This window comes from Hypoxylon trugodes (assembly GCF_022578975.1).
Source record: "Hypoxylon trugodes strain CBS 135444 unplaced genomic scaffold F4822scaffold_8, whole genome shotgun sequence".
NCBI lineage: Eukaryota > Fungi > Ascomycota > Sordariomycetes > Xylariales > Hypoxylaceae > Hypoxylon > Hypoxylon trugodes.
The window spans coordinates 1,523,642-1,550,130 of NW_026250023.1; the positions used below are offsets into that span (position 1 = coordinate 1,523,642).

At 46.8% G+C, this 26,489-nt stretch overlaps 11 protein-coding genes across 11 annotated transcripts; 7 read left to right on the forward strand and 4 right to left on the reverse strand.

The window, feature by feature from the left end:
• Positions 1–463: 463 nt before the first annotated feature.
• Positions 464–2,102, forward strand: F4822DRAFT_432451 (putative hexose carrier protein; the record flags this gene model as incomplete). Its single annotated transcript, XM_051461648.1, has 7 exons — positions 464–568; positions 636–1,012; positions 1,073–1,130; positions 1,210–1,280; positions 1,332–1,662; positions 1,718–1,994; positions 2,065–2,102. 7 exons carry the CDS (start codon positions 464–466, stop codon positions 2,100–2,102), a joined length of 1,257 nt encoding a protein of 418 aa, XP_051311370.1.
• A 143-nt stretch (positions 2,103–2,245) lies between these two features.
• Positions 2,246–2,572, forward strand: F4822DRAFT_432452 (uncharacterized protein; the record flags this gene model as incomplete). Its single annotated transcript, XM_051461649.1, has 2 exons — positions 2,246–2,326; positions 2,396–2,572. The coding sequence occupies 2 exons, from the start codon at positions 2,246–2,248 to the stop codon at positions 2,570–2,572; spliced, it is 258 nt and encodes an 85-aa protein (XP_051311371.1).
• Positions 2,573–2,756: 184 nt separating this feature from the next.
• Positions 2,757–5,076, forward strand: F4822DRAFT_413599 (carbohydrate-binding module family 35 protein). Its single transcript, XM_051459058.1, has 8 exons — positions 2,757–3,322; positions 3,386–3,474; positions 3,532–3,886; positions 3,941–4,095; positions 4,152–4,261; positions 4,317–4,404; positions 4,463–4,577; positions 4,630–5,076. Exons 1-8 carry the CDS (start codon positions 3,073–3,075, stop codon positions 4,914–4,916), a joined length of 1,449 nt encoding a protein of 482 aa, XP_051311372.1. The 5' UTR covers positions 2,757–3,072; the 3' UTR covers positions 4,917–5,076.
• A 407-nt stretch (positions 5,077–5,483) lies between these two features.
• On the forward strand, positions 5,484–6,814 carry F4822DRAFT_413602 (NAD(P)-binding protein). The gene is made up of 2 exons (XM_051459059.1): positions 5,484–6,022; positions 6,076–6,814. The coding sequence occupies exons 1-2, from the start codon at positions 5,739–5,741 to the stop codon at positions 6,641–6,643; spliced, it is 852 nt and encodes a 283-aa protein (XP_051311373.1). The 5' UTR covers positions 5,484–5,738; the 3' UTR covers positions 6,644–6,814.
• Positions 6,815–7,126: 312 nt separating this feature from the next.
• On the reverse strand, positions 7,127–9,163 carry F4822DRAFT_348905 (uncharacterized protein). Its single transcript, XM_051455926.1, has 3 exons — positions 8,897–9,163; positions 7,763–8,690; positions 7,127–7,697 (listed from the first exon to the last, which is right to left on the reverse strand). Exons 1-3 carry the CDS (start codon positions 8,989–8,991, stop codon positions 7,341–7,343), a joined length of 1,380 nt encoding a protein of 459 aa, XP_051311374.1. The 5' UTR covers positions 8,992–9,163; the 3' UTR covers positions 7,127–7,340.
• A 4,746-nt stretch (positions 9,164–13,909) lies between these two features.
• On the forward strand, positions 13,910–15,280 carry F4822DRAFT_432456 (uncharacterized protein; the record flags this gene model as incomplete). The annotated part of the gene is made up of 1 exon (XM_051461650.1): positions 13,910–15,280. The coding sequence occupies one exon, from the start codon at positions 13,910–13,912 to the stop codon at positions 15,278–15,280; it is 1,371 nt and encodes a 456-aa protein (XP_051311375.1).
• A 672-nt stretch (positions 15,281–15,952) lies between these two features.
• Positions 15,953–18,115, forward strand: F4822DRAFT_348898 (glycoside hydrolase). Its single transcript, XM_051455925.1, has 4 exons — positions 15,953–16,789; positions 16,852–17,025; positions 17,079–17,653; positions 17,764–18,115. The coding sequence occupies exons 1-4, from the start codon at positions 16,352–16,354 to the stop codon at positions 17,981–17,983; spliced, it is 1,407 nt and encodes a 468-aa protein (XP_051311376.1). The 5' UTR covers positions 15,953–16,351; the 3' UTR covers positions 17,984–18,115.
• A 131-nt stretch (positions 18,116–18,246) lies between these two features.
• Positions 18,247–19,347, reverse strand: F4822DRAFT_432458 (L-asparaginase; the record flags this gene model as incomplete). The annotated part of the gene is made up of 1 exon (XM_051461651.1): positions 18,247–19,347. One exon carries the CDS (start codon positions 19,345–19,347, stop codon positions 18,247–18,249), a length of 1,101 nt encoding a protein of 366 aa, XP_051311377.1.
• An 836-nt stretch (positions 19,348–20,183) lies between these two features.
• Positions 20,184–21,890, forward strand: F4822DRAFT_349003 (uncharacterized protein). The gene is made up of 2 exons (XM_051455927.1): positions 20,184–20,788; positions 20,836–21,890. The coding sequence occupies exons 1-2, from the start codon at positions 20,534–20,536 to the stop codon at positions 21,787–21,789; spliced, it is 1,209 nt and encodes a 402-aa protein (XP_051311378.1). The 5' UTR covers positions 20,184–20,533; the 3' UTR covers positions 21,790–21,890.
• A 1,319-nt stretch (positions 21,891–23,209) lies between these two features.
• On the reverse strand, positions 23,210–24,958 carry F4822DRAFT_349135 (oxidoreductase). The gene has a single exon (XM_051455928.1). It carries the CDS (start codon positions 24,650–24,652, stop codon positions 23,618–23,620), a length of 1,035 nt encoding a protein of 344 aa, XP_051311379.1. The 5' UTR covers positions 24,653–24,958; the 3' UTR covers positions 23,210–23,617.
• Positions 24,959–25,090: 132 nt separating this feature from the next.
• On the reverse strand, positions 25,091–26,008 carry F4822DRAFT_432462 (uncharacterized protein; the record flags this gene model as incomplete). The annotated part of the gene is made up of 1 exon (XM_051461652.1): positions 25,091–26,008. The coding sequence occupies one exon, from the start codon at positions 26,006–26,008 to the stop codon at positions 25,091–25,093; it is 918 nt and encodes a 305-aa protein (XP_051311380.1).
• Between the last annotated feature and the right edge of the window lie 481 nt (positions 26,009–26,489).

Here is a 26,489-nt window from a genome sequence, read left to right on the forward strand (position 1 = left end):
TAGGCTTGAGACAATATACACACTTACAAGCATCAGCCAGACACTCTCCAATGATCATCCCTGTCCGCGCTTATCATTTACCAAATACTTATATTAGGGCGGGGGATCTTGTAGTAGTACTATCTTTGCCCATCTAGATATGGTCCCCTACACATGACTATGTCGCTACAGGTGTAACGTTAAGCTGTCGAGAAAGGCAGGCATTGAAGGACCCTAGACCCTAATCCCCATATCATGAACCGAAGATATTTCCCAGATAGTCGGAACAATGCGACGAGTTCCTTATCTTCTAGGTCCCCCGACCGCATCCCTGGCTATGGATTAGACACAGATCTTACATATAATGTGATCACCGAATCCCCGCCTTAGCTCTCGCGTGCTCCCCTTCCCGTATTATTGTGGTTCATTAGGTATTATATTTTCCGGGTCCGATTGTCTCACTGATGAAAGAACGGTATTCGCGATGTTACAACGGACGTTTACCGGAACATGGCTACCGGCATGGGTGCCGGAGTCGACAGTTGCTCTCGCCTTTCTATTGATGTTCTGTTCCACCGTTCAATCGGCGGTAAGCATAATTCCATATCCTGGAAATAATCGCCCGGTGTTCATCGCTGATCTTTGAGTGCGTAAAGACTGGTGGATATGATGGTTCTATGTTGAACGGACTGAACATTCTACCATCATATACGGACTACTTCGAGTTGACCCCGGCGACAACAGGTCTAAACACAGCTTCTGTTTTTATTGGATCTACCTTCGGAAATCTTGCCGCTGGAATTCTAACTGACAGACTCGGGCGACGTCCGGCGATTTTTTGGGCATCTGTCGTCACTCTTATTGGCATTATAATCCAGACAGCGGCGCAGAACATTGCTATGTTCGTTGTCGGTCGCATTATCCTAGGCCTTGGAAATGCTGTTTCGGGTGTCTCATCCGGCGTGTACTTATCCGAAGCCTTTCCAAACCGGTGGCGTGCGTGGGGCGTCGGGTTACTGAACGATTTTTATTAGTGAGTGAACTGCGCTCAGTGATGTAGCTAAATAGTTGATAGCTGATCATCCCCCCCTAGCATTGGCGCCCTGATTGCAGCTGGAATAACCCTTGGAACTGGACAATGGCAATCAACAGTAAGAATAGCCCCTAGAGCACCCCAATTATGCTAGAGACCCACGAATCTGTGAATCTCGAGGCTGATTAGGTTTTTAGTGGGCGTGGCGGCTCCCTTCATTGATTCAAGGAATCTTCTCCTTACTCTGTATCGTCATCCTACCCTTTGTGTAAGTCCATGCTTTCCACCAAAGACTATGTCTCTCCTAACAGATAGTTAGACCCGAATCGCCGAGATGGCTACTACATGAAGGACATTTTGAGGATGCACGGAAGTCGGTAGCGCAACTGAACTCAGACGGCAACCTAGTAGACCCTGTGTCCATTGCCATCTACAAGGAGATTCTTGACGCCCTAGAATGGGAAAAGAAAGAAGGCAGGACAATGAGCCCTAAGGAAATCTTCAAGACTCCAACCGCGAGGAAGCGACTACTCATTGGAATGTCCGCAGGGCCATTTTCATGCATCGCCGGCAACATTATCGCTTCGTACTACCTCAGCGCTGAACTTACGACGGCGGGAATTTCAGATTCAACCGACCAATTGAAAGCTGTCAGTACCTCCCCGGTTTTTATGGCTTATTTAAACCCTTACTGACGTTGTATAGAATGTCGTCTTGAATGTATGGTGCCTTGCATGCGCTCTTACTGGAACTCACCTCGTGGCAAATTGGGGCCGCAAACCAACCGCTCTCACCTCGCAAACCCTACTAATCATATGTCTGTTTATCATCGGAGGTCTCTCTAAGATGTATGCAGATAACCCAGATGGCGCTTCGAAGAGTTTAGTATATGGAGATGTCGCAGTCATGTTTCTGTTCCAAGGATTCTACTCAATCGCCTGGACCCCTCTACTTTACCTCTACCCGCCAGAAATATTTTCGGGTATGTTAACGTGGTTTTCAGACTAAAGTCGTAGCACTGAGCATTATACTGACTCGCATCTAGTTCGTAGCTTTATTCGGTCACTCGAGTCTAAACGGAGGTTCCTAACGAGATATCACAGTATTCAATTCGAGCCAATGGCCTCGCATTCTCGTCACTAGGCTTAAATCTACTCGCGTGCGTCTATTCTCACGTATTGCCGATTATGATACACTACTAAAATAATTATTAGATGCGTACTCGTGTTCGTCATGCCTATTGGACTTAACAACATTGGATGGAAGATGTACTTCATCAACGGATCTTGGGACATTATTGTCGTCGTACTCATCGTAAGTATCTATCCGCTACGACTTCTATTTATTGACATCGAGCTGCTAATTATTTCTCTTTTCTTGTAGGCGGTCTATTGGGTTGAAACCAAAGGTAAGACGTTGGAAGAGATAGATGCAATTTTTGAAGGCGTGAAGCACTCCGATATACCCGACGTCGAGCAGATCCGAACCGGGCAAGCAACAATAGACGTGGGCGCTATCGAACAACAACTGCAGGCTGAAATTCCAATCATCAAATCTTGAGAACATTGGCAGATGTAGGTAACTAGCTAAAGCATACTCTCTTACCTAGAGACCTCGGATATAGCCGTTTACACACATTTAGTCCTATAATAAAGCTCCATTATAAGGCCTACTAAGAGACTAATAACTCCGCCAAGCCCTGAAATTGGAGAACTATTAACTTTATTAATATTATCTTGCTTCCCAAATGCTCATGCCCACCCCATAATGTTGCAATAGGACGGGCCAGACTACCTCAATTAGAAATATTGTCTTTCCCCGAGCCCTAAATGAGCTCTTCTCCCCCCTTACTCCAGCTAGCAATGACGAATATTACGGGGATTAATATAGCGATGCGGAGAAATCACCGGGGTCAATTAACACGAAATCCCTTCTTGGCGGACGCTTTATAAACCCCGACTGGTTGGAATGGTACACACCGATCTGAGGATCTCGGTGTCGCGTACGCGTTCTGGATCTGTTGGTGTTCACCGCGTACAGAAAGGATTCTCGGTCTAAAGATGTGGCTCTCAGGTAGCGTACTGCTGCTCAGTGCAGCTGTAGCGCAGGCGAAATATATCGTGCCTGGAGCGAGATGGAGGGATACCGACGGCAATCTGGTTAATGCTCATGCCGGCAACGTTATCCAAGATAATGGCACGTTTTGGTGGTTTGGAGAGTATAAGGTCGAGGGCCAGGAGGAAGGCGGCGGCGTTTCAGTGTACAGTTCCACTGACTTGGCTACATGGGCGTCCCACGGTCTTGCTCTAGGTAAGTCTGCTGGTTTTGGGGAAGAGAAATGCTTCTAGGTTAGGGAACTAATCGCGAGGATAGAACCTGTCGAGGGGAGCCCCTACATCTCACCTAGCAACATCATTCAACGGCCTAAAGTTGTGTACAGCGAGTCGACGGGAAAATATCACGTGCGTCACCCCTAACCCATAAATTTCTCGCTCGTCGGTGCTAATAGAGCGCGAAAGATGTGGTGGCATGCCGATAATTCTAGCTACGGGCTTCTCCTTCAAGGGTTCGCGACTGCGGATACACCCGCCGGACCCTACAGCTTTGTTAATGCGACGGCTCCTCTCGGCAATTGGTCACAAGACTTCGGAATGTTTACCGATTACAAGGACGGTCGAACATACGCTTTGTATTCGAATGGTGACCGAGCGGAAGGAAGAGATGTGTATCTGACCTCGTATAACAAAGAGGTTACAGCGCTTGATGAAGTCGTACACCGTTTCGATAAGTTCGATCTCGAAGCTCCGACAATCATTCAAACCGAGCGCAGTTACTACGCTCTGATGAGCCATAAGACTGGATACAGGCCTAACAGTGACTAAATCCGCTCATAATTTGCTGCAATTGAATTACTAATCGCGTCCCTAGATGTGGTTGCTTTCCGAGCAGATAGCTTAAGCGGCCCGTGGTCTCAACCCTGGATCGTCGCTCCACTCAACACGCGCACTTACAACTCTCAGTCCGGCTTCACGCTAAGGATAAAAGGCAGCAAGAAGACTACCTATCTGTATTTGGGCGACCAAGTGAGTAGTGCTACTCCTAGGGGTATACCAGAAGATTACAATCTAACCCCGTACAGTGGGACTCTAATTCGCTATGGGAAAGTCGATACATCTGGCTGCCGATGAACATTCATGACAATAGGAGAACCCTCGAGGTGGAATGGCATGATGTTTATGACTTGAATGTGTGCGTATATCAAATTTCTATACTCGCATGCAGCTCTGCTAATCAATACCGCTAGCAAAACTGGCGATTTCAAGCCTGTTAAGGGGCGGGAGTATACCAGCAAAGATGCAACCACGAATGGCAATGCATTTAAGCAAGAAGCAGTAAGTTTTTTATTGGAGAAAAGTAATTGAAATATTGCTAATATCGTGCCTATCGCAGAATTTTGCTAGCGACGGCGTCATCTTAACTGGAATCGAAGGAAATGACAGCACAGTCACTTTCCACGGTATTGAAGGCACAGGAAAGCCCCAATGGGTTTCATTCTATTATCAAAGTAAGCATATTACACCGCCTTATATTTGAGAGCTACTCTAATGATGAATGAGATACCGATGATATGGGTTTCGGGGACCAGCCCGGCGGATCGCCAGACAGAATTGGCGGATCATGGCAGCTCCGTCGCATCAGTAGTGTCGTCGTCAACGGCAATACGGAAAAGGTCGAGACATTATACCAGAGGGATACACATAAGGGAATAATTCTGTCGACTCCTCTCCAATTAACTCTGAATAAGGGGTCGAAGAACACTATCACGGTAGGGGGACTGTCCAATGGATTTCACTATAAAGGCGCGGACCTCGATAAAATCGTGGTATACCCCTCGGAGAAATGAAATTTATAGCATATTTTATTAATTGATACCCCATCTCAGTGGGAATAATACGGTGATTGATATGCTTGGCACATTTTGTGGTGGTGATGATGCGTGGCGGAAAACAAGCCCCTTTTCGGCACTGCAATTCGAGTGCTACTTATTCTCATTACACTTCACATAATACGAATAGCGGAATGATGAATCTAGAGGCATAGGCCACCGTTAGGTATGCACTATTGCTAAAAGCTATCTAGCTATGCTTTAGTAAATCCTGCCTTAGGTCTAGTCATGTAAGGCGAATGGTCACCTGGAGAGCCCGTACCTCTCTAAGGACTCGCGCCATCGACCTGAGTATACCTAAAGGTAGATGTCTTCTGATGTCACCATATCTCGCGATTGCGCCCTATTGTCTTACAGGCATGTATAATTCTTCAAACCTTCCCGTAATTACGTCTAAGCTCCATATTGCGTAGGCGGTACGGATCGGTGATAACTTCAAGTATCGGCGATTATAGGAGCTGCTATCGGATTTTACTATTGCGGCATGGCTAGACTTATAGCAAACCCTACTATGCCAACGCGATGCAAAGAAATGCCAATGGAAGGCCCCAATTGGCTAGATCGATTGCTGGATTGTCTTTTACTAGATGTTAAGAACTCCACTATGAGGTAGGATGCAGGACAAGCCAGCATCGGCGATTAACTTGAACGCATACCTATAAAATGAAATCAAATTCCCAGAACCAAATCGAATATGCTACGACTCCTTACCTATACCTGTGATCTCAAAGGAAAAGCATATTGAAGTTTTCACTCACAACAATCCACCCGTAATTCAAAATGTCGTCTCCACAGTGGTTCATCACCGGCGCCTCCCACGGCTTCGGCCTTCTCCTCTCCCTCAAAGCTCTGAAAGCCGGCCACCGCGTAGTCGCCTCCGTCCGAAACAAGACCAAATCCGCCGACGCCGTAAACCAAATTGAGGCCGCAGGCGGTCAAATCCTAGAATTGGACCTCAACGAGTCTAAAGAAAGCATCACCAAAAAAGTTCAAGCCATCGGGCCAATCGACTACCTAGTCAACAACGCAGGTTTCTTCGTCCTCGGTGCCGTCGAGCAAGTCACGTAAGCCCTCGTCTTACCCTCAGCCTAGAACTACCTATCTAACACCCACTCAGCGAACAGGAAGCCCACATCCAACTACAAACCAATTTCTTCGGCCCGCTCTTCACAATTCAAGCCGCCCTCCCCCTCATGCGCCAACGCCGGAGCGGCACAATAGTAAACCTAAGCAGCATCGCCGCACAAGACCCAACCCCCGCAAGCGGGCTCTACGCCTCCTCGAAAGGCGCCTTAGAAGCCCTATCCTCATCCCTAGCCATCGAACTCGCGCCCTTCAACATCTCCGTCCTAATAATCGAACCGGGCGCCTTCCGGACAAACTTCCTCGCCGCCCTAACACCCCCCTCCGCCCCGCTCCCCGACGGATACGAAGGCACAATAGCGCAAACCGCAACACGTGCATATATCGAAAAAGACGGAAAACAAGTCGGTGACCCACAGAAAGGCGTAGATCGTATTTATGAGGCTATTACCGGGGAGAGCGGACCGGCGGGGCATTTAAAGGGGAAGGTGTTAAGGTTGGTGATTGGACGCGATGCATTGGAGCGGATACGTAAGACGAATGGGAAGTTTATGCAGGATTTGGCGGCTGGGGAGGAGGCTACTTTGAGTACGGATTACTAAAGATATGATAGGATAGGGTAAGATGGGTTGAGGTTGGAAGGGGACTGTTAGGAGTAAGTCGATGCTGACATACACCTAACCAAAAAAGTGGTCGAGGCAAATATACCTCTGGTTGGTCACATCGCTGAGTCAAACGAGCTCAAGTCTTGTTAGCACTTAATGAATCATGGTATTGAATTAAAGGTTGGACCTGTTTCAACATTAATATATTCATATGAAGCTTACCCAATATTACAACGCTATATCGGCGATAAATTCCGAAATGTGTAATAGCGAATGAGAATCCTTACTAAAAAAGTTATGTTCGGTGCAATAGTATCATGACCTGATGAACTGCTGCTAGAGAGAAGACCTATCTAATCATCTTCTACATGCCCCCCCTTATAAACGCCCCTTGAATTCAAATCTCTTGTGTCTACCTGTGGAAAAACAAACAACAAGCAGACGAACATCAAATGAATGCTCAAGAACTCCACGTGTGGCTTTGGCCCAAAGCTGCTATGCCTTATTCCCCATGAATCGGTATATGTATGCGCGTATATATGCGAGTGAAGCCATCCAGAAAAGCACAATGAGTTTGTCTTGCAAAACCAAAGACTGTATGTAATGTGAGACCCTGATGAGAGAGCCCCACTCGATCGGTATGTTTTCTAACCCTGGACAGTGACGCGCGTCAACGGCGCGTGTAGTTCCACTTCTAGATGATCCCTTCTAAATTCCAATCTCCTTTCTGTGCTCTCTCAAGCACTTCACGACCTTTATCTGTGAGGTCTGGCGTACCTCGCTTGTCGGTAGCTTGGTCGAAGAAAACTGGTTTCCAAGTTTCGTTTTTGTGCTCCCGTTCCCGGGCCTTTTCTCGCTGCTTTTCTTCGAGCTCTATTTTGACGTTGGTAGCTTTTGAAAATTGCTTCGACATTATAGCCTGAGTCACTCCATCCCACATCGTTAACGACTCGTTCTCTGCCTGCTTCTCTTTTGGCGGTAACGCCTTGGGTGCGACAGTGAGAGGGTTAAGATCGATGATGGTAGTTCGTTTCTCTACCGGATGCGAATCCTATAGCATAAATTGTTAGTATTTTTTTTTTGTATTGTTTCTAATGAGAAAAGGTATGGACTTACCACTAGCTTGGGACCCAAAGTGAAGACGATCCTATCCTTCCATGCACCACCGAGTCTCGCCACGACGTCGGAGTCAGGTACATCCTTGATACGCGTCTTGTCGTCTTTATCCGGGTCATACTTAAAGACGACACCTTCGACCTTATTTTGCGCCCGGCCAAGCCAACCATCCTCAATGTAGTGAAGAATTGCCTTCAATTTTGTCTGTGGACAGGTGATGTAGGCAAAGTCACCAACACTGACACTTAAGCTGCCGCGGAAGATTCCACCTAGGTGTGCAGCGGGATGCGTGAGTTGGTATGTTTCGTTATTCCTTTTCTCTAGGGTGATGAAAATTCCAAGGTTGTGCTCGCCCGGCGCTACTTTGATGGCGGTTCCGGTGAACTTGGCACTAATCTGATCGAAACCCCTCGCATGTAAACCCTTTTCGGGACAGCTGACATAGAAAGCGCTAACAGGAGGATGATGGGAAGTCTGTTCGGTCAAATATGATATCCTGACGGTAGGTCCAGTGGGATTTGCTGGCATCTGGGAAACGGAGACGGAGGATGCAGTTCGCGGGTCAGCGCCATTGGCTTTGGATGACTTTATGGAAGAGGAGCTACTGGCATTGCCACTAGTAGATGTCTGTAAGCTCTTTGTATCAATCCGCGGCGCATTATCTTCAGCTTCCCAGTTACATCGGAAGAACTCGCCGAGGCAAGAGTTATACGGTTTGCATGGCTTTCCCTTGACATATTTTAAATCCTTGGTAAACCAGAAGCGCAATACTTCTAGCATACGATCTAGTGGTTCGTCCGAGGTACCTATCGCGGCAAAGGAGGTAGGGTTGTCGAGGTAATTCCAATATTCGAGGTTCGGGGTCGGTTCGAGGAGTTGAGATGGAAGGGAGAAGCGCACGGCGGCAAGATCCGCTACACCCATGAATCTAGGACACCAATAAATGTTAACAAAGGTATAGTGATGACAGAGGATAGCTACAGTAGCGAATCCTAGAAAAAAAAAGGTGATGTTGCGATTTACTCCAAAATCCTAAAATAACTCCGATTCCGGACGTAGACCGAGGGTGGCGGTGAGATGTCGCCATCATCGTGTTATGATTGTAGAGAGGATATGAAGTAACAGTTTACTTACTTTCGTAGTATAGAGATAAAAGTCTTGAGTTTTGATCCGTCATTTTGAGGAACGTCTTCGTCGCCGTAGGCGTTTGATGGAGGGGTTGAAGACATGATGACGACGATGATGTTTTTCTAGGGATGACCCTAAACGATTCCCCCCTTCGATTCGAATCGTAGAATGTTATCGACAATTAAGAAAGATAAAATAAAAGAGCCCCTGAAGCGGTTAAGCTACCCCAAGCTGGGATGACCCGCTCGCAGTTGGCTTTCTTTTTTTATTGATGTGGTTGAAGATGAAGAGGTAGCTATTCGGATAGTAAGTTGTAGATGACGAGGAGATGGTTGGCTGGTTAGGTTAGCAGGTTAGGTAGGTTGGTTTAGGTGGTTTTGGATTTTTGGTGTTGTTTCCCACCCCAGCTGTAGGTAGGTAATAATTAAAGCCTGGCCTAAGTCCTCTAGGTAAAAGTGTAATAATCAGTGTAGTAACCAGTCGAAGGAGAGTGGAGGGACCTGAACTCTAAGGTGGGTAGGCTGTCTTCTAGCAGGTAGGCACGTCGCATTCGAATGAATAAAATGTGTCTAGGTGCCCAGGTGGGTGACGTTAGTGCGATCGATAAGGGGTACAAGGGGTACAATATGCCGGTACCTGCCTGGATAACCTGGATAACACGGATAGATAGCAAATAGATAACAGATGACCAACCACACAGCTGCCACGCTACTGCATCTCATGTAAAAGCACTATAATCCTTATGCATAGCCTAGCATAGCATAGCCCACTTTGTAACCATCATGTAGTAATTTGGAGTTAGGTATCGTATGTGCCCTACGAATGTACATATATCTCCAAAGCTTAAAAGCTATTTTGATAAAGTTTGGTGCCAGGGTCCTAGGTACCTTGCGTGCTTTGTCTCACAAGGCGAAATTCGCATTTATTCAGGTTCCACCGTTTTGTGATTGGAGATTACGGACTACTTATAAATTCTCGGTTCCTATTTCAGCTAAATGTGATATCACTTTTTTTCATTCTATTTTCAACAACCATCAGAACTATTACTCTTTTCACTATGGCTTGAAGTTAACCAAACCATCAAATTCGAGCTTGCTTATTATCCGAGTTTGCACGCGACATGCATGCTTGCTACTGACACCATATCTCTACAGCACTTAATAGAAAAAGATAAAGCGTGCCGCTAATGTCTCATGCGGATCGATATACTTCAAGTATACATGTACAACTCTAGCGGCCCATGAACCAATCATTTGACCACGAGTTTCAAATACTGCAAATCCATTGCTTAAGATTATCACCGTACAATCAATGTCAACCAACTTCGGCATCTAGTCTCCGAGTCGGTGGTCTTTACTTTGAGTATCTATTGAATTCCATCGGGAGAGAACGGGAACGTGGCCTCGGTCGAGTACGGTCTCAAAAGGCCAACGAGTCTTATTCAAATTACGTCATTGGCCCTTTACCTACGCGACCTCCAGATAAGATATGTACAGTTAGAATAAACTCATTCTCAAAAGTGCTTCTATTTCGTCAGAGTCTTAGGAACTCTTCAGGGTATCATACTATTGGATAATTATTAAGATATATAAATGCATGAAATTTCTCTAGGTACCTAGGCAGTTAATATCTCGTCGATATTAGAAGACAACTAGGGGATATCCAAGCTGAGTGCCCCTGAGATGGCTAGAAGTTTAGTGGACAATCCCCCTGAACTTAGACGTTAAGAAAGGCACTCGAAAGGCCTCGATTACAAGTTTGCAGGCACTAGAGACTGGAGCGTTGGCTAAATAGAGGATCAGGTTCAATTCCTATTAAATCACCGCTTTCCACTTTTCTTCACTTGGAGCATCCTCATTGCTATGTACATAATGTATAACTGCCGTCTCCATCCTGATTCCGTCGTCCTTTCGCAGCTCTCAATCCTGTTGAAGATCCAGTTGGACGTCACTAAGAAACTCGCGATGCCTCCCAGTCATATCCACCACGACAGTCCTAAAATGAGCCGAGTGTGATGAACTCGGTTCGTTATGGGACTTCGGGTCCTATATCGAGCGGCTTTGTCCAGCTAGTTAAGATATTGTATCCTAGTAGAAATAACGAGAGAGTCGGCATTAAACTGGCGCGTCGTGAGAATACTATCCGGACGAAATCAATAGGGAAAGAGAGTCCCTGACACCTTGATCTATAATCCGTTAGGCTTCTTGTAAACTTATGTGTAGATGACCGAGATGTAATACCGTAACCGAATAGCAGGAAATCATCCGCCAAGCCAATCGCCCACAAACCGTACCGAAAAGTAGGAAACCACCTCCTAAGCCAATTGCCCCGAAGGTTGAAGAATGAGATGAATGATAGGCGAAATATGGATTTAGACGCCGGCCTAGAGTCCGGGCGTTGGGGTGTTTCTTGAGGATGTCAGGAGGGCGAGTTATCCACTGCATGAGTCGGTTCGATGGCGGGCTCCTCCTGATTAGAAGGGTCCAGTGAGTTCTCGGGATGCACGCCGACAGACCTAGGGAATCTCGACGGGGTGGGCTTCCGTAGTGCTCTGGCGACTCTATGTATCACTGATCATGGGGAGAAAGGATGTCCTTATTCTGTCGGTTTGTCAGGTGTCCTAAAAGGTGCGGGGTTTGAGGCAGCGATGGAAATCCCTTCTCCTGGCACGGAAGGGAGGGAAGAATGAGATCAAAGCTCGCTAAAGGTCACCGTGAAATGGCATCGAAAGGGCATCGAGTGTCCATTGTGTGAAGTAGAGAGTGATGAAAGATGTTGTGAAGAGTTTGAGGTTGAGTTGAGTCTTGTTGAGACGCGGGGGATTGGGCCGGTTTATATATACGGCCACACACGGGTTGCTCCTTTCCATTGAGTCAGTTATGTACCTGAAAGAGAAGGTAATGACCAGACTTTGACTTTTCCCCTGGCGAGAAGGTTTATGATGGTGAAATGTTTATTGACAATAGTCTGATTTGGGCGTATTGAAATTTCCCCTTTTCTCTAGCAACCCGCTACAAATCGTGGAAGGCACATGTATTAAACACCGTAGGTAGACATTATCGCGTCGGTATACCTTTGAAGTGTAGATATATCATTCTTATTGGGAGTAAAATGCTAAGAGTAATCTCTCTAGACTACCTGTGTGGTTATGACTATCTTCGTTCAAATAATAGGGTTAATAGTTAGCAATACTTATAGGAACCAAAGGCACTCAACGTGACAATGCCAGAGTTGAACCTGTTAGTTTCTATATTAGATTTGCGATTTGCACAAATAGTGCATTAGTCTACGTAGTTTACAAAAAGGACGAACTTGCCCAAATGAATATATTATCGTCATAACTTGCTCGTTGAGCCCTAGTAAGTTTCCTCATGTATTGAGTTGTATGCAACGGGATGCGACGATAGGCAGAAGGAATGTGATGAGATTCTCACATTAATGTGAGTGTGGGAAGTGCGAATTAAGTCTTGTCAAGGCCTTTCTTGCTTTCACAGTCCTAAGATAGAAGGAGCGCGCAAATAATGACGTTGGTTGGAATAGTAAGGCAGCAGGCGAAGGTGAACCCGTAAGTTAGAGTCTCTTCATTCATCGCGTATATTGTGGTGGTAATGTTCGGATTTTGGCGAGATAATGATTGGTGGGCAGAGCTTATAGGATTTCTTTCTGAATTGACTTAATCGCCCGACTGAATGGCCTTCTAATGAATCAATTTAGCGTCGTCAACCTCTGGGATAGACTACGAGTGGATGAGAAATCCGAGTAATATTCAGATACTAGCCTAGGCATTTACTTTGGGATGGCGAATGACGAATTCCCTGAGTTGCCTGGGATTCAATCATTGTTTGCTTTTTGTTTTGTATCACCCAAACCCCCAGCCCCTCTGGGCTGTGCCATGCGGGAGATCGTCAGATTGTGGACGAACAGCTAATTCGTCGCCACCAGTTCAGTGAGTGCGGGGCTAATCATATCGGATCAGGCATCCGAAGGGTATCCAATTGCGAGGTATGCCTTTAATTCCTTGTAGTGTGAGGTCTTTAAAACTGCTATTCGCAGCCTTCTCGTATATCTGCTGTATGAAGGGTGGCAATTGAGTGCGATATTAAGATGCTTTTTAGGAAATGGGATACTCAATATATGGTATGCTGGATGGATGCCAATTAGGGCTGCGTGTGTTGCAACATCCACTGACCCTTCCTTCAAGTCGGATGCTATCTTATCACGTACATACGCCCAATCCGAGGCCGGTTGTGGAACGACCCTTAGAACCCACTACCATATGATGCGCAGATGAAAGTTGTTACGTTGAAGGTATGCAGCTGTTCGTGTGCGATGTTAATTAGTATGGTCAGCTTCCAATAAGAACACATTGGTCAATCGATTGATGAGTATAAGGCTGATTAACCGCAATCCGGTGAAGCAGGATCCCTGCATATTCGCTTCCATGAACTGGGTGCCTGGGAGGTCACGAGTGACACATATTTAAGTTAAAGCAGGCGGCTGTCCGAACGCCTGCACGTACGACGACCTTCGGTGGATATAGGGTATGTATATGCGCGTCCCTCATCTGCAATGACGCAGTGAATTCGGGGGGCTCTGTTCTATTCGGCTGTCTGGGCGACCAGTCCCGGTGCAATGCTACCGTGCTGATGTGGTGTCGATGCGGAGCCGATGCGGTACAAGTGAGCTTCTGCCAATGATCGCAAGCCAAGATCCGGGTCACCAGAACAAGCATGCATTAGAGCACTATAGTGCTCTGCATAATATCGTGTTGAGCCGCATCACTGACTCAATTCCCGCCCGTATGTTAGAACATGCGAATTAGAACTAATTGCCGCGGCTTGAAAATGTCTGCCACGGAACTTCTACCGTTTCCCATCGCCAGCCGTGTAAGATAAACCTCTCCTTAATTTGGGTCCGGGCTCGTACGAATCTTGTCACATGACATATTCTGAGGGTATTCGAAACATGGCCTAGTCTTAGTGACAAGTACTCTCGCAAGGCTTTTGATGTCGCAAAACGATGGGTAGATCTGGATATGAGACTACAAACATATGGTCAGCTGAAGATCCCGAAACACCATACTCAATCTGTTCCGCAGAGACACCAGAAATCGAGGAAGATCATCCGTTATTTCCCTTAAAGGATTTGTTCCTGCAGGTGGTCATGTCGGCTTATCAAGCGCGGGGGCGTCAGCGGGATGAGAGTGTCCAAGCATTCGACAACATAGAACCATCCATTGAGCCTATTGACAACGATCATGACGAAGATGAGCGCCCACGCAAACGTGGTCGCTTTTTAGACAGCACTTCAAGTACCACATCGGAAAAACAGACCCAGAGGACTCTTAATAAGCGGCGAGCGCAAGACCGCCGATTATGGCTTGCCTGTCCATATGCGAAAAAGGACCCAGTCCAATATCGCGATTGTTATAGATATTTCCTGGGTAGGATTCGTGATGTTAAGCAACATCTGACGCGTTGCCATCGCAAGCCGATATATTGCCCAATCTGTAATGAACTTTTTAGTGGCGAAGAGGAGAGGGATTCCCACATAAGACAGAGCACCTGTAAACCTCGCCCTTCTATCATAATAGAAGGCGTCTCAGAAAAGCAGAAAAAGGAACTTAGCCAGAGAGTATCCTCTAAAATGCCAGAGGAACAACAGTGGTTCACTGTCTTCGACACCCTCTTTTCACCACATCCTCGACCGAGAACACCGTATCGCGATAAAGAGCTCTCCGACGACTTATGCGTTTTTCATGACTTCATGACGGCCAGAGGACCAACGCTTTTAGCTGAGTTTCTGGAAGCAAGAGGAGTGACCACTGCAAACCTTCCTCACGAGGAGGGTGACTTATCGACATTTAAGAAAGAGGTACTTGCAGAGGCGCTGCAGCGAATCATTGATCAATGGGCCAGCGATAGTGCGACTATTGGACGAGTCAGCGCTCCTCATAGTCTACGGTCGTCACCAACTATTGACTCGGGAATTGCGATGCAATCTGGTTATTCGCAAACAAGCGAAGAACAGAAACCCGATAATGCGCCTAGAGCGGGCCTCCCTCCCCTTATTACGGGTAACAAAAGGAGCGAGGAAAATGAGAACCGATATACAGTCGCTTTCATCGATCGGGGAGGAAATCCGAGGAAGGAGGAGGGCACGGTCCAAGCCGAAGACGGATCTGGGGACAGTTTTCAATCTATGATGGACGCCAGCGCGACTTCGTCGAGGGATATCACCATGAATTCCAATCAGGACCACGCGTTAGGCGCCTCTGATGCTTTAACCATGTCTCAATTCGCAGCGCTATCGGAGTATGGCGAATCTTCCATTTTCAATGCGCTGACCGAAGCTTCGGATTCGTTCGACCATTTAAAATGGCCGCCTTGAAATATTGATACTAGCTTCGTTTAGCTCATAGTACCGTGTGCTATTAGGAGAGTCATGGATGTCTTGCGAGTTGGCGTATCTCGGCTGAAAGACGCGACCGTCGCAGCACCTGAGGGAATGTCAACACACGCTTTGACATCAGTCTCGCCTCTATCTGGGTGGTCGACTGCCCCTAGAGTTTTGCTTCGGTTGGAAACGTGTTGCGAAGAAGCTCATACGTGCATCTTTTCCGCGGACTAGATCAACTAATATGTTGATATCGCAACTTCGTCCAAGGTTGATCGACAAACGGCGCGTAACATTGAATATCACTTCACGGGGAGGACCTGTGCACATCGACTAGGACTTGAATGCGGTAATATATCGCGATAGCCTCATCTTATATCCTTATTCTGATGTGTCAGACGCGACAGACATATAGTAACAATGTCGCGCTGACACGAAATCTTGGGGACAACCATAGTTGGAAAAATGGTGCTAAAAGTCTGGAAAAGAACCTAAAGCGCTGGGGTACACGGCCTAAAATTAGAACATCGATGGGAAATAAAAGTATTGCATAATCATTGAGCATAACTATATTGGCGGGTGTATAAAATAATGAAATGACGCGTGTGGCTTAAATTGAGCTTCATTAGCTCAACTAATTTAATTCATAGTTATCATTTCGCACTGGAGGGGGCGTCGTCTTAAACCTTCTCCCCAATTCAACATCTCTCTCGAGAATGACTCCTTGGAGGACCATGATGCGATATTGAAGACAACACGAACAATACATCTTTGAAGATACCGAAGATCAGGAGATCTAAGCCATCCGTTGTTACGTTTGTCTCCACTAGAATCTGAGAACCAACATCCAATGACATTTGGCGCTGAAAGGGATCGACCTAACACGACCCTGCTTGATTCTGAATACGAAACGAGTTGCCGCGGAAACTTTTATGCGATGATAAATATGGAATGACAGCTCACTAATCCTATTCAGCTTACGATGTGATCTTTTGACTTAGATTTTATATACTGTTCTATTTGTTTTCTTTTTCTTACTCCCAGCTTTACCTACATTCGCTTGAAATGGCAAAGTTCGGACTTCGGTACTGGCTACCAACTCTTTTAGCGATCGTTGGGTTGGTTGCCTCATCAAATGCGCCGAGAGGGGCCTGGCCGAACGGGGCTTTCGTCACCTCCGGCCGGTGGATTCAAGATGCCTCCGGCTCAACCGTTACGTATGTCGGCGTAAACTGGCCGGGGTCGCTTGATGTTATGATCCCGGAAGGCCTACAATACCAGTCAATTGAATCAATCGTTTCTCGAATTAAAAGCCTAGGCATGAACGCAGTCCGGCTCACATATGCGACCGAAATGATAGATCAATACTACGACAATGGACAGACCGATATCCCGATCCAGAAAGCCCTTAGCGATGCCTTGGGTCAAGATGGCGGATCATCAGTGTATAATAAAATTATTACCAAAAACCCATCGTTCAATTCGAATACGACGAGATTACAGGTCTGTTGATTTTTTCCGATATGCGCGCATCGGATGTTTCGGGGCTAATGAACATGCAAAAGGTGTTTAATGCTGTCGCTGCCGAATGCGCGAAGCAGGAAATATACGTTCATTTAGATAACCACATCTCACAATCGGGTTGGTGTTGCAGCCCTCTTGACGGGAACGCCTGGTGGGGAGATAAATTCTTCGATGTTGGAAATTGGACCCGGGGCTTGTCTTTCATGGCAACACATGTCCGTCGACCTGCACTTTACTTGCGGTGAGATATATTACTAACTCCGAATAGGGCAAATCATGGACAAATTTCATGTCAATGTCGCTGCGAAATGAGCTTCGGTCGCCGTTGAGCAATTTCACATTCGCTGCCGAAACTTACAATTGGGAAGACTGGTATAAGTATATCAGACAGGGTGCAGACGCCATTCACAATGCGAACGCAGATGTCTTGATATTCCTCTCTGGCATCAGCTCCGACCAGGATATCAGCGCGGTAGTAAATGGGACTGCTCTCACACCCGGATCCGCCACGTTTAATCGAGACGATTTCTCTGGTTATGGGAATAAGTTGGTCCTCGAATTGCACGCATACGACAACATTCTTGGACCCGGCCCCAGCGATTGTAACGCAGTGAAGGATAAGTTGTCTAACGCGGGGTTCAAGGCATTGACGGACGATGCCCAGAACAAATTTCCAGTACTCTTGACCGAATTTGGCTTGGTACAGAATGGATCGGCGGCGCAAGATCCGTACGTCTCCTGCTTGCTGGATTACGCATCTTCTGAGAATGCCGGTTGGATGATTTGGCAATTAGGTGGAAGCTATTATATCCGTGAGGGAACTCAGGATTACGATGAAACTTGGTAAGTCTTAGGTCATTCCTTTCAATGAATTGCGACACCCGCGCACATTATGTGCGGAAGAATCACCCGGAAACGTACCTAACCTAGGTACTAATGAATATTTCTTGAAGGGGCTTATTGAACCATGATTGGTCGGATTTAAGAGCCACGGATTTCGTCAGCAACTCCTTAACTCCGTCGGCGAAGGCAACATTTGATATTAAGGATACACAAGACGACAAATCAGAGGCCAGTAGTATGAAGCCTATACTTGGTTCAGGTCTGTTCGGGTCATCGCTACCAGCTTATGTCGCAACATCTGTTCTGTGTGGAGTGATTATGTTCTACTAAAGTGGTCTTTGATTTAGAAATATAGAGCTACAATGTACCAGTTATTGAAAGAGATGATGAAAGGAATTGTTCGAGAATCTGAAATCCAAACCGCAAGTTCAGTATTAATTCATAACTCTTGGTGGTATTTCCATACCTTGGGTAGGTATTCCCCGTCCTCTTATTTTCCCCTCCTCAGCTTCTTGGGTATAATAGACAATATTCTAGGTATTACCACAACTTCAACGCCCGATAGGACTACCTCACCGCACATACGATCCTTCTTATCCATCGAGTTCGAATAATGTCCTCAGCTGAGCATCCTCGTATCCGGCATAAAGAGCCAATTGCAGCATAATACGCGACTTCTGCGGGTTTAGAAGTCCACCTCCATACACAAATTCAATATCACCCTCCGGCTCAACGTACCCATCCATCGACCGTCGCGAGTAGACTACAGCAGTGCCGTTATTCTTTATGACCTCGTCGATCGCAGCATCTCCCTCCGTAGTCCAACCCCCAGCTCCCATACCAGCCAACACGAGCCCTTTCGCCCCGCTCGCGACCGCAGCCGTCGCTAGAGCCGGATTGAGCGCCTGGTGTCCGAAAAGAATATCAACCTGCGGCAGACTCGTCGCATTCGTAACATCGAAATACGGTTTTTTCCACGGCAACGCCGGCGCGAAATAAAACTTCGGCTTGATATTAATGAAGAAGCCCAAATATCCCTGCTCAACTGCTTTAAACGTATCCAACGAATTGGCATTGGTCTTGGTAGTATAAAACGCGGTTCCGATCCGATCATTCAACACAATCATCGTGCCCCGACCCCGCGCATCCGGGTCCGCGGCAAGGGTCACGGCTTCGAGGAGATTAATTGGACCATCGGCGCTGATGGCTGTTGCGGGGCGCATGGCGCCTACGAAAACAACGGGTTTTTCGGAGCGGATTACTAAATCAACGAAGAATGCGGATTCTTCTAATGTGTCGGTGCCGTGTGTTATGACCGCGCCTTGACATAGTGGATCATCGAGAGCGGCTTGCACGCGTTGCGCGAGGTTGAGGAGGACGGCCGGAGTCACGGCTTCGGACCCCACGTTTGAGACTTGTACGCCGCGCACGTTGGACACGTTCCAGAGCTCCGGTACTGCGTCGATGAGAACGTCGACGCCGAGAGCGCCGGCTTGGTACCCTGTTGTTTGGTCGCTGGAGCTTGCGCTCCCGGCGATGGTGCCGCCTGTTGCGAAGATGGTTACATTTGGTAGGCTTGCGTTAAACGGTCTGTCTTCGCGCAGTGAGAGGCGGAATCCCGCGGGAAGGGGGAGGGGAGATCCCAGAGCTAGGGATGCTGTCGCGGCTAAAGCCAGAAACTTGGATGATACCATCATGACCGGTTGCATGGGCTTAGGTTCACTTACTGCCAAGAAAAGGCGGAATGAGAAATACGCCTCCTTTATGTAGAGCCGCATACTAGGGATTGGGTACCTACCTCTTATCTGCACGACTATGTGATGCGAGATATAAATGAAATTTGCGATGCCGGGTCGGCACGCATATACGACACTTACATGCACACCCCGTGTCTTGGCCCTGCATCTCGGTAACGACCTTCCTACCTTAGGTGGGTATCATTATCACTTTATAATCATTGGCGTATTAGGGCCTTCGAGCGACTTAAAGAGAAACCCAGGGAAGAGTCGAGAATCAAGTAATAGTGGTTTTCTTATCTTGAAAGAGCTTGAGATTGCCAAGAGATCAAGGTCTTCGTAGGCGACGCTATACCATCTACTTCCTAGTTCATCCGGCGGTTTCCGATTTTCAGATAAGCAGTCGGAGGGATACTGATGTAACCCTACGATATCTCGCTGCATGGGGATACATAACGCTGAATTACCCCTTGCTGGAGAGTATCTTAATTCGCATTACGTTGTCGCGTGGATATTCGCACGATACACTACCGAATAACAATGGCCCTAAAGATATCTACATCAACGAATCTCCAGAATGGAGCCAACCTATTTTATCAAGAACTCTAAGGTGCGCAACCAATCCAACAAGTTTACTGGGTAGGTAGCTAGGTATATAAGTACCTAGGTCACGGTGACATGCTATACAGGTTTACTACCATAAATCTACCATACTCCATGCGCTTTTATGCTGTTTATCTACCTAGTATAACTCGACGCTCGCGACAAGTCATGATAGTATAGTAAATAGACTGTCTAGCACATCTATGAACCAAAAAGAATGGACAACGTCGACGGACCAAGGTACGGATTCACTTAAAACAATTAGAAAAGAACAGCATCGTTATTATCATTAGATACGTTGCTTCGCTTCTTTTCGTGTTGTTTTTTTACGGATATCTCGCTGTTCATCAGCAATTTGTATAGAAGAACTTTGTTTCTCAGCCTAACCCCCCTTTTTTAGTATTTATATTCGACTGAATCTACCATGATATCATCATCAGGAATTACTATTAACGAACTATTTAAATCACCAAAACCCAACAGTTTGAAGAAACTGTTAAGGAATTTTTACGTACGCAATTATACTTTTTCATAGTAGACAATGGCGGAGCAAATAGATATAGACGCTGTACAAAGATACCATCAGCAGTATCTAGATGAAAGAGGAGGTGGAACGCAGAGAGGTGGCGTGTCGGCCCAGATGGATGGATTGGCCCAAAAGAATCTATCGAACCAGAGGATTCGAGAGCTCGAGATCGAGAACGCTAGACTTGACGCTGCCGTGGCGAGAGAAATCGAGTTTAGAGAAAGACTTCGACCGTATGGGCCCGGCTTGAGTATGGAAGATGCTCAGGAGGTAAGTCGTTAGAAACGGAGCAAGAAGGCAAAGCTAACATCTTTTAGTATTATGGGAATCTCATTTCAAACATCGGGTTGTTCGTCGCGAAATGGGCAATACCACTCATTAACAACCCCGACATCCAAGCTCGCTTCCACGCGGCCATTGCGACGAACCCTCAGCTTATAAAAGAGTTCCTTGATTATCTTAGGACTCAGCAGGACCTTCACCGCGCAGCTCTCGAGGTTCCACACATAGACCAGGATATTTTGGCGGCATTGATCACGAGATTTATCCATACCAATGTGTTGGGTTCAGACTCACTAGCCGGTATTATACCTCGGACACTAGTTAAGGCGCTGGACCATTTTCAAAATGTAATGAGCAAGTGTCCTAGTGATACTGGGCTAGCAGATAATGTACCCGTTGTTTCCTGGCGCGCACATGCGCAGAATTCTGTAATAGAACACCCAGAGTATAGCGAGCAACGGAGCTTAACCATGACTGTCCTCACGACGCATCTAGCAGGAATACTTCAATTCCTCAATATATATGAAGAAGGGGAATTCCTAGCCGATATAACAGAGCAAATCATTGGACCGGCTTTCGAGCTTCAGGAGAAGTTTCTCATATCGACTGAAAACATCTTCCATTTCGAGCATCAACAGCATAGTCCTTTTGGGCAGTGGTTTAATGGTAGTCGGGAACAGCTAGAAGATCTGAAATGCATAGATTCCGGTGTATTTCGAGGTAGGTTCGACGTCGGAAGTCTTTCACCTGAGCCAACCATCGAAGAACTCCAACAGCTTATATGGCTTATATGCAGTATACATCCGGCCCTGATCGGACAATCAATTTACGAGGGTCTGGAAGACCAAGTCATCATCGCTATGCAGCGGGTGTTGATCCATTTGTCACGCAATCATAGGCAGCCCACTGGAGGCACCTTCCTTGCTGTGATCCTGAAGGAGATGGATCCTGATGGTAGTCGAGGCCTATCCGTCGTTCTCGGAGGTTGATTCTGCTCTTTTATGCAGTTCTTCTCCTAAATTAAGTAGAGAACAATATTTTGTATTAATAATCCACTGGACCAATGAATAAACGAAGGTTCTACTATAAATGCTCCCGGTCATTTTATGTGACTGTTTAAGAAAGTTAACCCTAATATCATAATTAGCCCATGTTTAATTTGAGAATTGAACACCCAGAGCCTAAGGCCAAATGTCCTCACTCGAAATGCCTTAGGTGTCTACTTAAGTACCTACCTATCTAGGTAGGTAGGTATGTAGGTAAGCTACTAGTATGAACTCGCCTCATCTATCGTTAATCATACTATAAGGTATTATTTGGAAAAGAAGTAACCTCGAGGTTCTAGGTAGACTTCACTAGATGCCTATCGGATACCTACCTGAGTCCTTAGATTTTTTAGCGGTAGGTAGTCATATGGAAGAGAAATATATAAGCGTACTGTTCTAATCCAAAGCCGAGTTCAAGGTTATCCAGTTATCATACCTAAGAAACGCGAAGTCCCTTCATCACCCATTCTCAATTATCAGCTTAAATTTCAACAACTTTACAAAATGTCTCGCTACCAAACATGTTCTGTATGCTTTCAAACAAAATGGTGGAGCCAGTTTTTACGACATCGCCGTGCGCTAACAAAGAATTGTAATCATCCTTCTTCTTTATGCCTCGATTGCATTATTTTACATGTGAAGTCTCAGGCTCAGGATGCTACAATAAGTCAAGTCGTATGTCCTGAGTGCGAGGAAAAGCTAGAACACGACGAGATACGACGTTTCATCGACAGCGAGTTATTTGATCGGTAAGTTATGTCGGAATTGACAAATACCACTGTGCTTCTTGTAATGCCCCTGAAACTTGTAAATAACATCAATCTAGGTATCGGAGACGTGAAATAGAACGCAATTTTTCTAAGACCGACGGCTTTGTTTGGTGTCCTCTCGGTTGCGAGACGTACCTGATCCATCCTCCAGGGGCTAGCCAGCCCTACGTTATTTGCCCTAGAGATAACCGCGCGTTTTGTTTCCGTCACAAAGTCGCCTGGCATAGTGACCACACGTGCGAGGAATATGACGCTTTCCTAGCCGAACCTCAAGGTTTCCGAAGAAATTTGATGCTGCACGGATTTTCTGGGGTTGCACAGTCGTGTGCAAATTATTTGGGCCTGTTCGGAATAGATAGAGGGGCCGAAGAAGCACGGCGACATCGGGAGCGACTCGAAGAAGAAGAAGCAGCAACTAGAAGGGTCTTACCGACGTTAACTCGACGCTGCCCAGGGTGCCAGGCACCCATCCAAAAAAATGGCGGCTGGTAAGTCGATTCCTTAAGCACGGCTCAAGATTTAAAGTAGATGCACAGAAATACTAACGAAAATCTTATAGTGATCACATGAAATGTATGGCTTACTTGTACGTTGATGACATTAGGATAACATGCTAACATAAATTATTATAGGTTCTCAGTGCGGCCGCGGCTTTAATTGGCGTTAAGTGTTTGGCCTGGAAGCCTGGTAATGGGGTGGCCTGGTAGTAGTCGCTTTTCGTGGACGCAATTTCTAAAACAGAGCATGTAATGGAGTATTAATGGCTAGCCGAAGGGGAGTTTCGCATTTCGAAAAGACGGTGCGAGGGGATCAAGATATCTACGTACATTGACTGGGTTGAAGTTCAACCACTCTAAAATCATAAAACCCCTTTAATATCTGGCTCGACCAGGCTTCGTGTGAAGATTCATTATGCCTACCTAGGTACCTAGGGAAGGCAATATACATGATGGTAACTATGATCTCCACGATCGATGCTTCTAGGTAGCTGATGTCGAGGATCACGTCAGTGTCAAGCGTGCTACCCTACCCTGTTCTCCAGACGCCCAACATACGGGCCCCTTAACGCATTCCACACTATCAAAGCTTCCATTATCAAACACATGCCATTTCCGTCCTCCATCAAGAGTTAGGTCAGACCCAGTTGGTCCTACCGCAAGCGCGATGTTATAAAGGCCAGGAACCCAAGTAGATCCAGAGCGGTAACCTCCAGGAAATGAAGTTGAAGGGATCCAAGTTTTGCCCCCATCGTTCGACCACGCGGCGTTATCGATGACACCCGTAGGGAACGAGTAGTTTCCACCAACAGCGATGCCATTCTTCGCATCACGGAATTGCACTGAGAAGACACCAGAACCATCACCACCGGCGATAGAAGTATTAGAAACATCCCAATGGTGCCCATCAGCGCTCCTGAAAACACGACCAGGCTCAACACCGCCCGAACCAATATACCAGCGTCCAGCCGTCGTAGTAAGACACGTTCCGCTCGCAGCGAACCCAGATTCACCCTCGCGCGCCGGCGGCATATCTCCAGAATCCACGATATCCCAACTCGCGCCTCCATCGTGTGTCTCAATAAGTCGGACCTTCCCGTCCACGGGATCACTCATCGCCATGCCATGTCTCGGGCTCTCAAACGCGATGCAATCATAAAACGCGGTCGGTTCCTCATTCGTAAACGTCTGTTCCCACGACGCGCCACCATCACTCGTGAGGTAGACACGCGAGCTATTGCCCTCGCCGATGGAAAGTATCACAGCTCTATCCGCAGACCAAGCCTCTACATCCCGGAACTCAAGCGTCGCATCTTCATCCGATAACGGCGGGCCAACGGATGCCCACGTGCGTCCGCCGTCAACAGTACGCAAGACAGTCCCGCTAGTACCCGCGACCCAAGCAATCCTATCCGACACAGGCGCCAGCCCGCGGAAACGCGCGTCGCTTTCCGTGGACAGTAACTTCCACGTCGGTGTTACCAAGCCATTGACTAAAGCTCCGGCGCCTAGCACGAGCGACCACAGAAGATGTGTCATGATAGCCTCGTGACGAATAAGTAAATAATTGACGTGAGGAGGCGGGAAAGAAAGCTCGTCCCTTTTAAATCCCTTCGCGATCTTATTTTAGTGCGTCCCTGGCATTCCATACGGATCCCTGCGATTCAATCCCTTCTTGCCGGATTGGGCAGGCCGATACTACCATATCATATCTTCTATCGCTCAACGCTAGCTTTTATCGTGATGGGGGGTTATTGTGTAATAGCTAAGGATTCAGATTTCTTCATTACGGTTTGAATAATTAGGTATCTAGGTAGGCAAGAAACTAGGATAGCCCTAGAAGTTGAAAATTCACTCACTGACTTGCGGAAGAGGATGTAAATATCGTGCTTGTATTTACTATATGAAGAAGGTTCATTTATATCATTAAATCATATAAAACATCGCTGTATGTAGATTTCTCACCTTTCATATCTACTAGTTCATGTATCTCCCCTTCCTGCTCTCATATGGGAAATACATGGATGTAGATGAATGGCCCTTTGGTGATCGTGGCCCACCACCACCATGTCGCCGTTGCGCATTGCCGTCTGGATGAGGGAGAGTGGTATTGGCGAACGCACTTCTAGAAAGCAGTGGTTTAGAACCGGTCCTGATACGCGGGGTTGGAACTCTGCGATCGGAAATACGCTCGATGGGCGGAGGTGAGGGGGTAGATACAAGATAGAGCATAGGGTTAACGGGCTCAACAGGCGGAGGTGAAGGGGTGGATACGAGGTAGAGCATAGGATCAACGGGCTCGACGGGCGGAGAGCTTGGTACGAGGTAGAGGAAAGGATCAACGGGTTCAACGGGCTCAGGGCTTGATACAAGGTAGAGCATGGGATCAATGGGCTCGGTTGGGCTTCTCATTTGTGTGATCGTCTGTGCCGTTGCTACTCCAGTAGTTACTTCTCGAGGGACCTCGTCGGTGTCTAGCGATGACGCAACTGTAAAGTCTGTGGAGTTTGACCCGAGAGAAGAGTATGGACTGTAGGAATGCCTACCATTGAGTGTAGTAGGTTGTAGGCTATTATTTCCACCTTTGGCGCTTGTCTGGGCTGCACGATGCTTAGTAGGAGGCTTATACTGAGATTGAAATACAAGTTCCAACCTTGCCGGGTCAAATTCATGTGGTATAGCTTCTGTACATGACCATCTGGACCTTAAATATCCATCATAATCTCTATGCTCGGAATTTCTTTTCGGTAGAATCCTTGCAGGTGGCATGGACGCACGTATGGGCGCTGCATAGGTAGGCGATGAGTTTGAGCTGCTAGGAAAATCCTCATAGGTCCCATATCTCTGCCATCTTCTTGTTGTGGCCGTGGGGTCCTCAGGCAAACGGTTTCTCATCTTGGACTTTTGACGGATAAAGACACTCGACGATTTCATGTTGGCTTCGGGATACGCGAAGGTGCACCCACCTGACGGCGTCCTCGCGAGAGGGCTCGATAAAGCGTTGGCTTATTATAGAACAGTAGATTCTTTGACTTATTAGACTTCATTGAATTGGTGTTAAACAATCTACTTTTAGCGATAATAAAGAAGCGCGCGAGAAGGAAGCCTGCCTTTGTGCCTTGTTATGGCGACTCCGCTCATTGAAGTCTTGAAGCATCGCTCGAATACTGCAATTGGCCATTTCATTGGCACTCGCTGAGCCTATTGAACCGTGATGAATAGTATTGTATGCCGTTGATGTGAATTACTTCCGCTACAAAGAACGCCTGGTTAATAACGTATCAAAGCATGCATTGTTGTTAGAGGGTGTATTCTGGTGAATTTCGAAAGGGAGTTGTTTGGTACCTGGCATGCTTGCGGCACCCCTGAGTCGGTA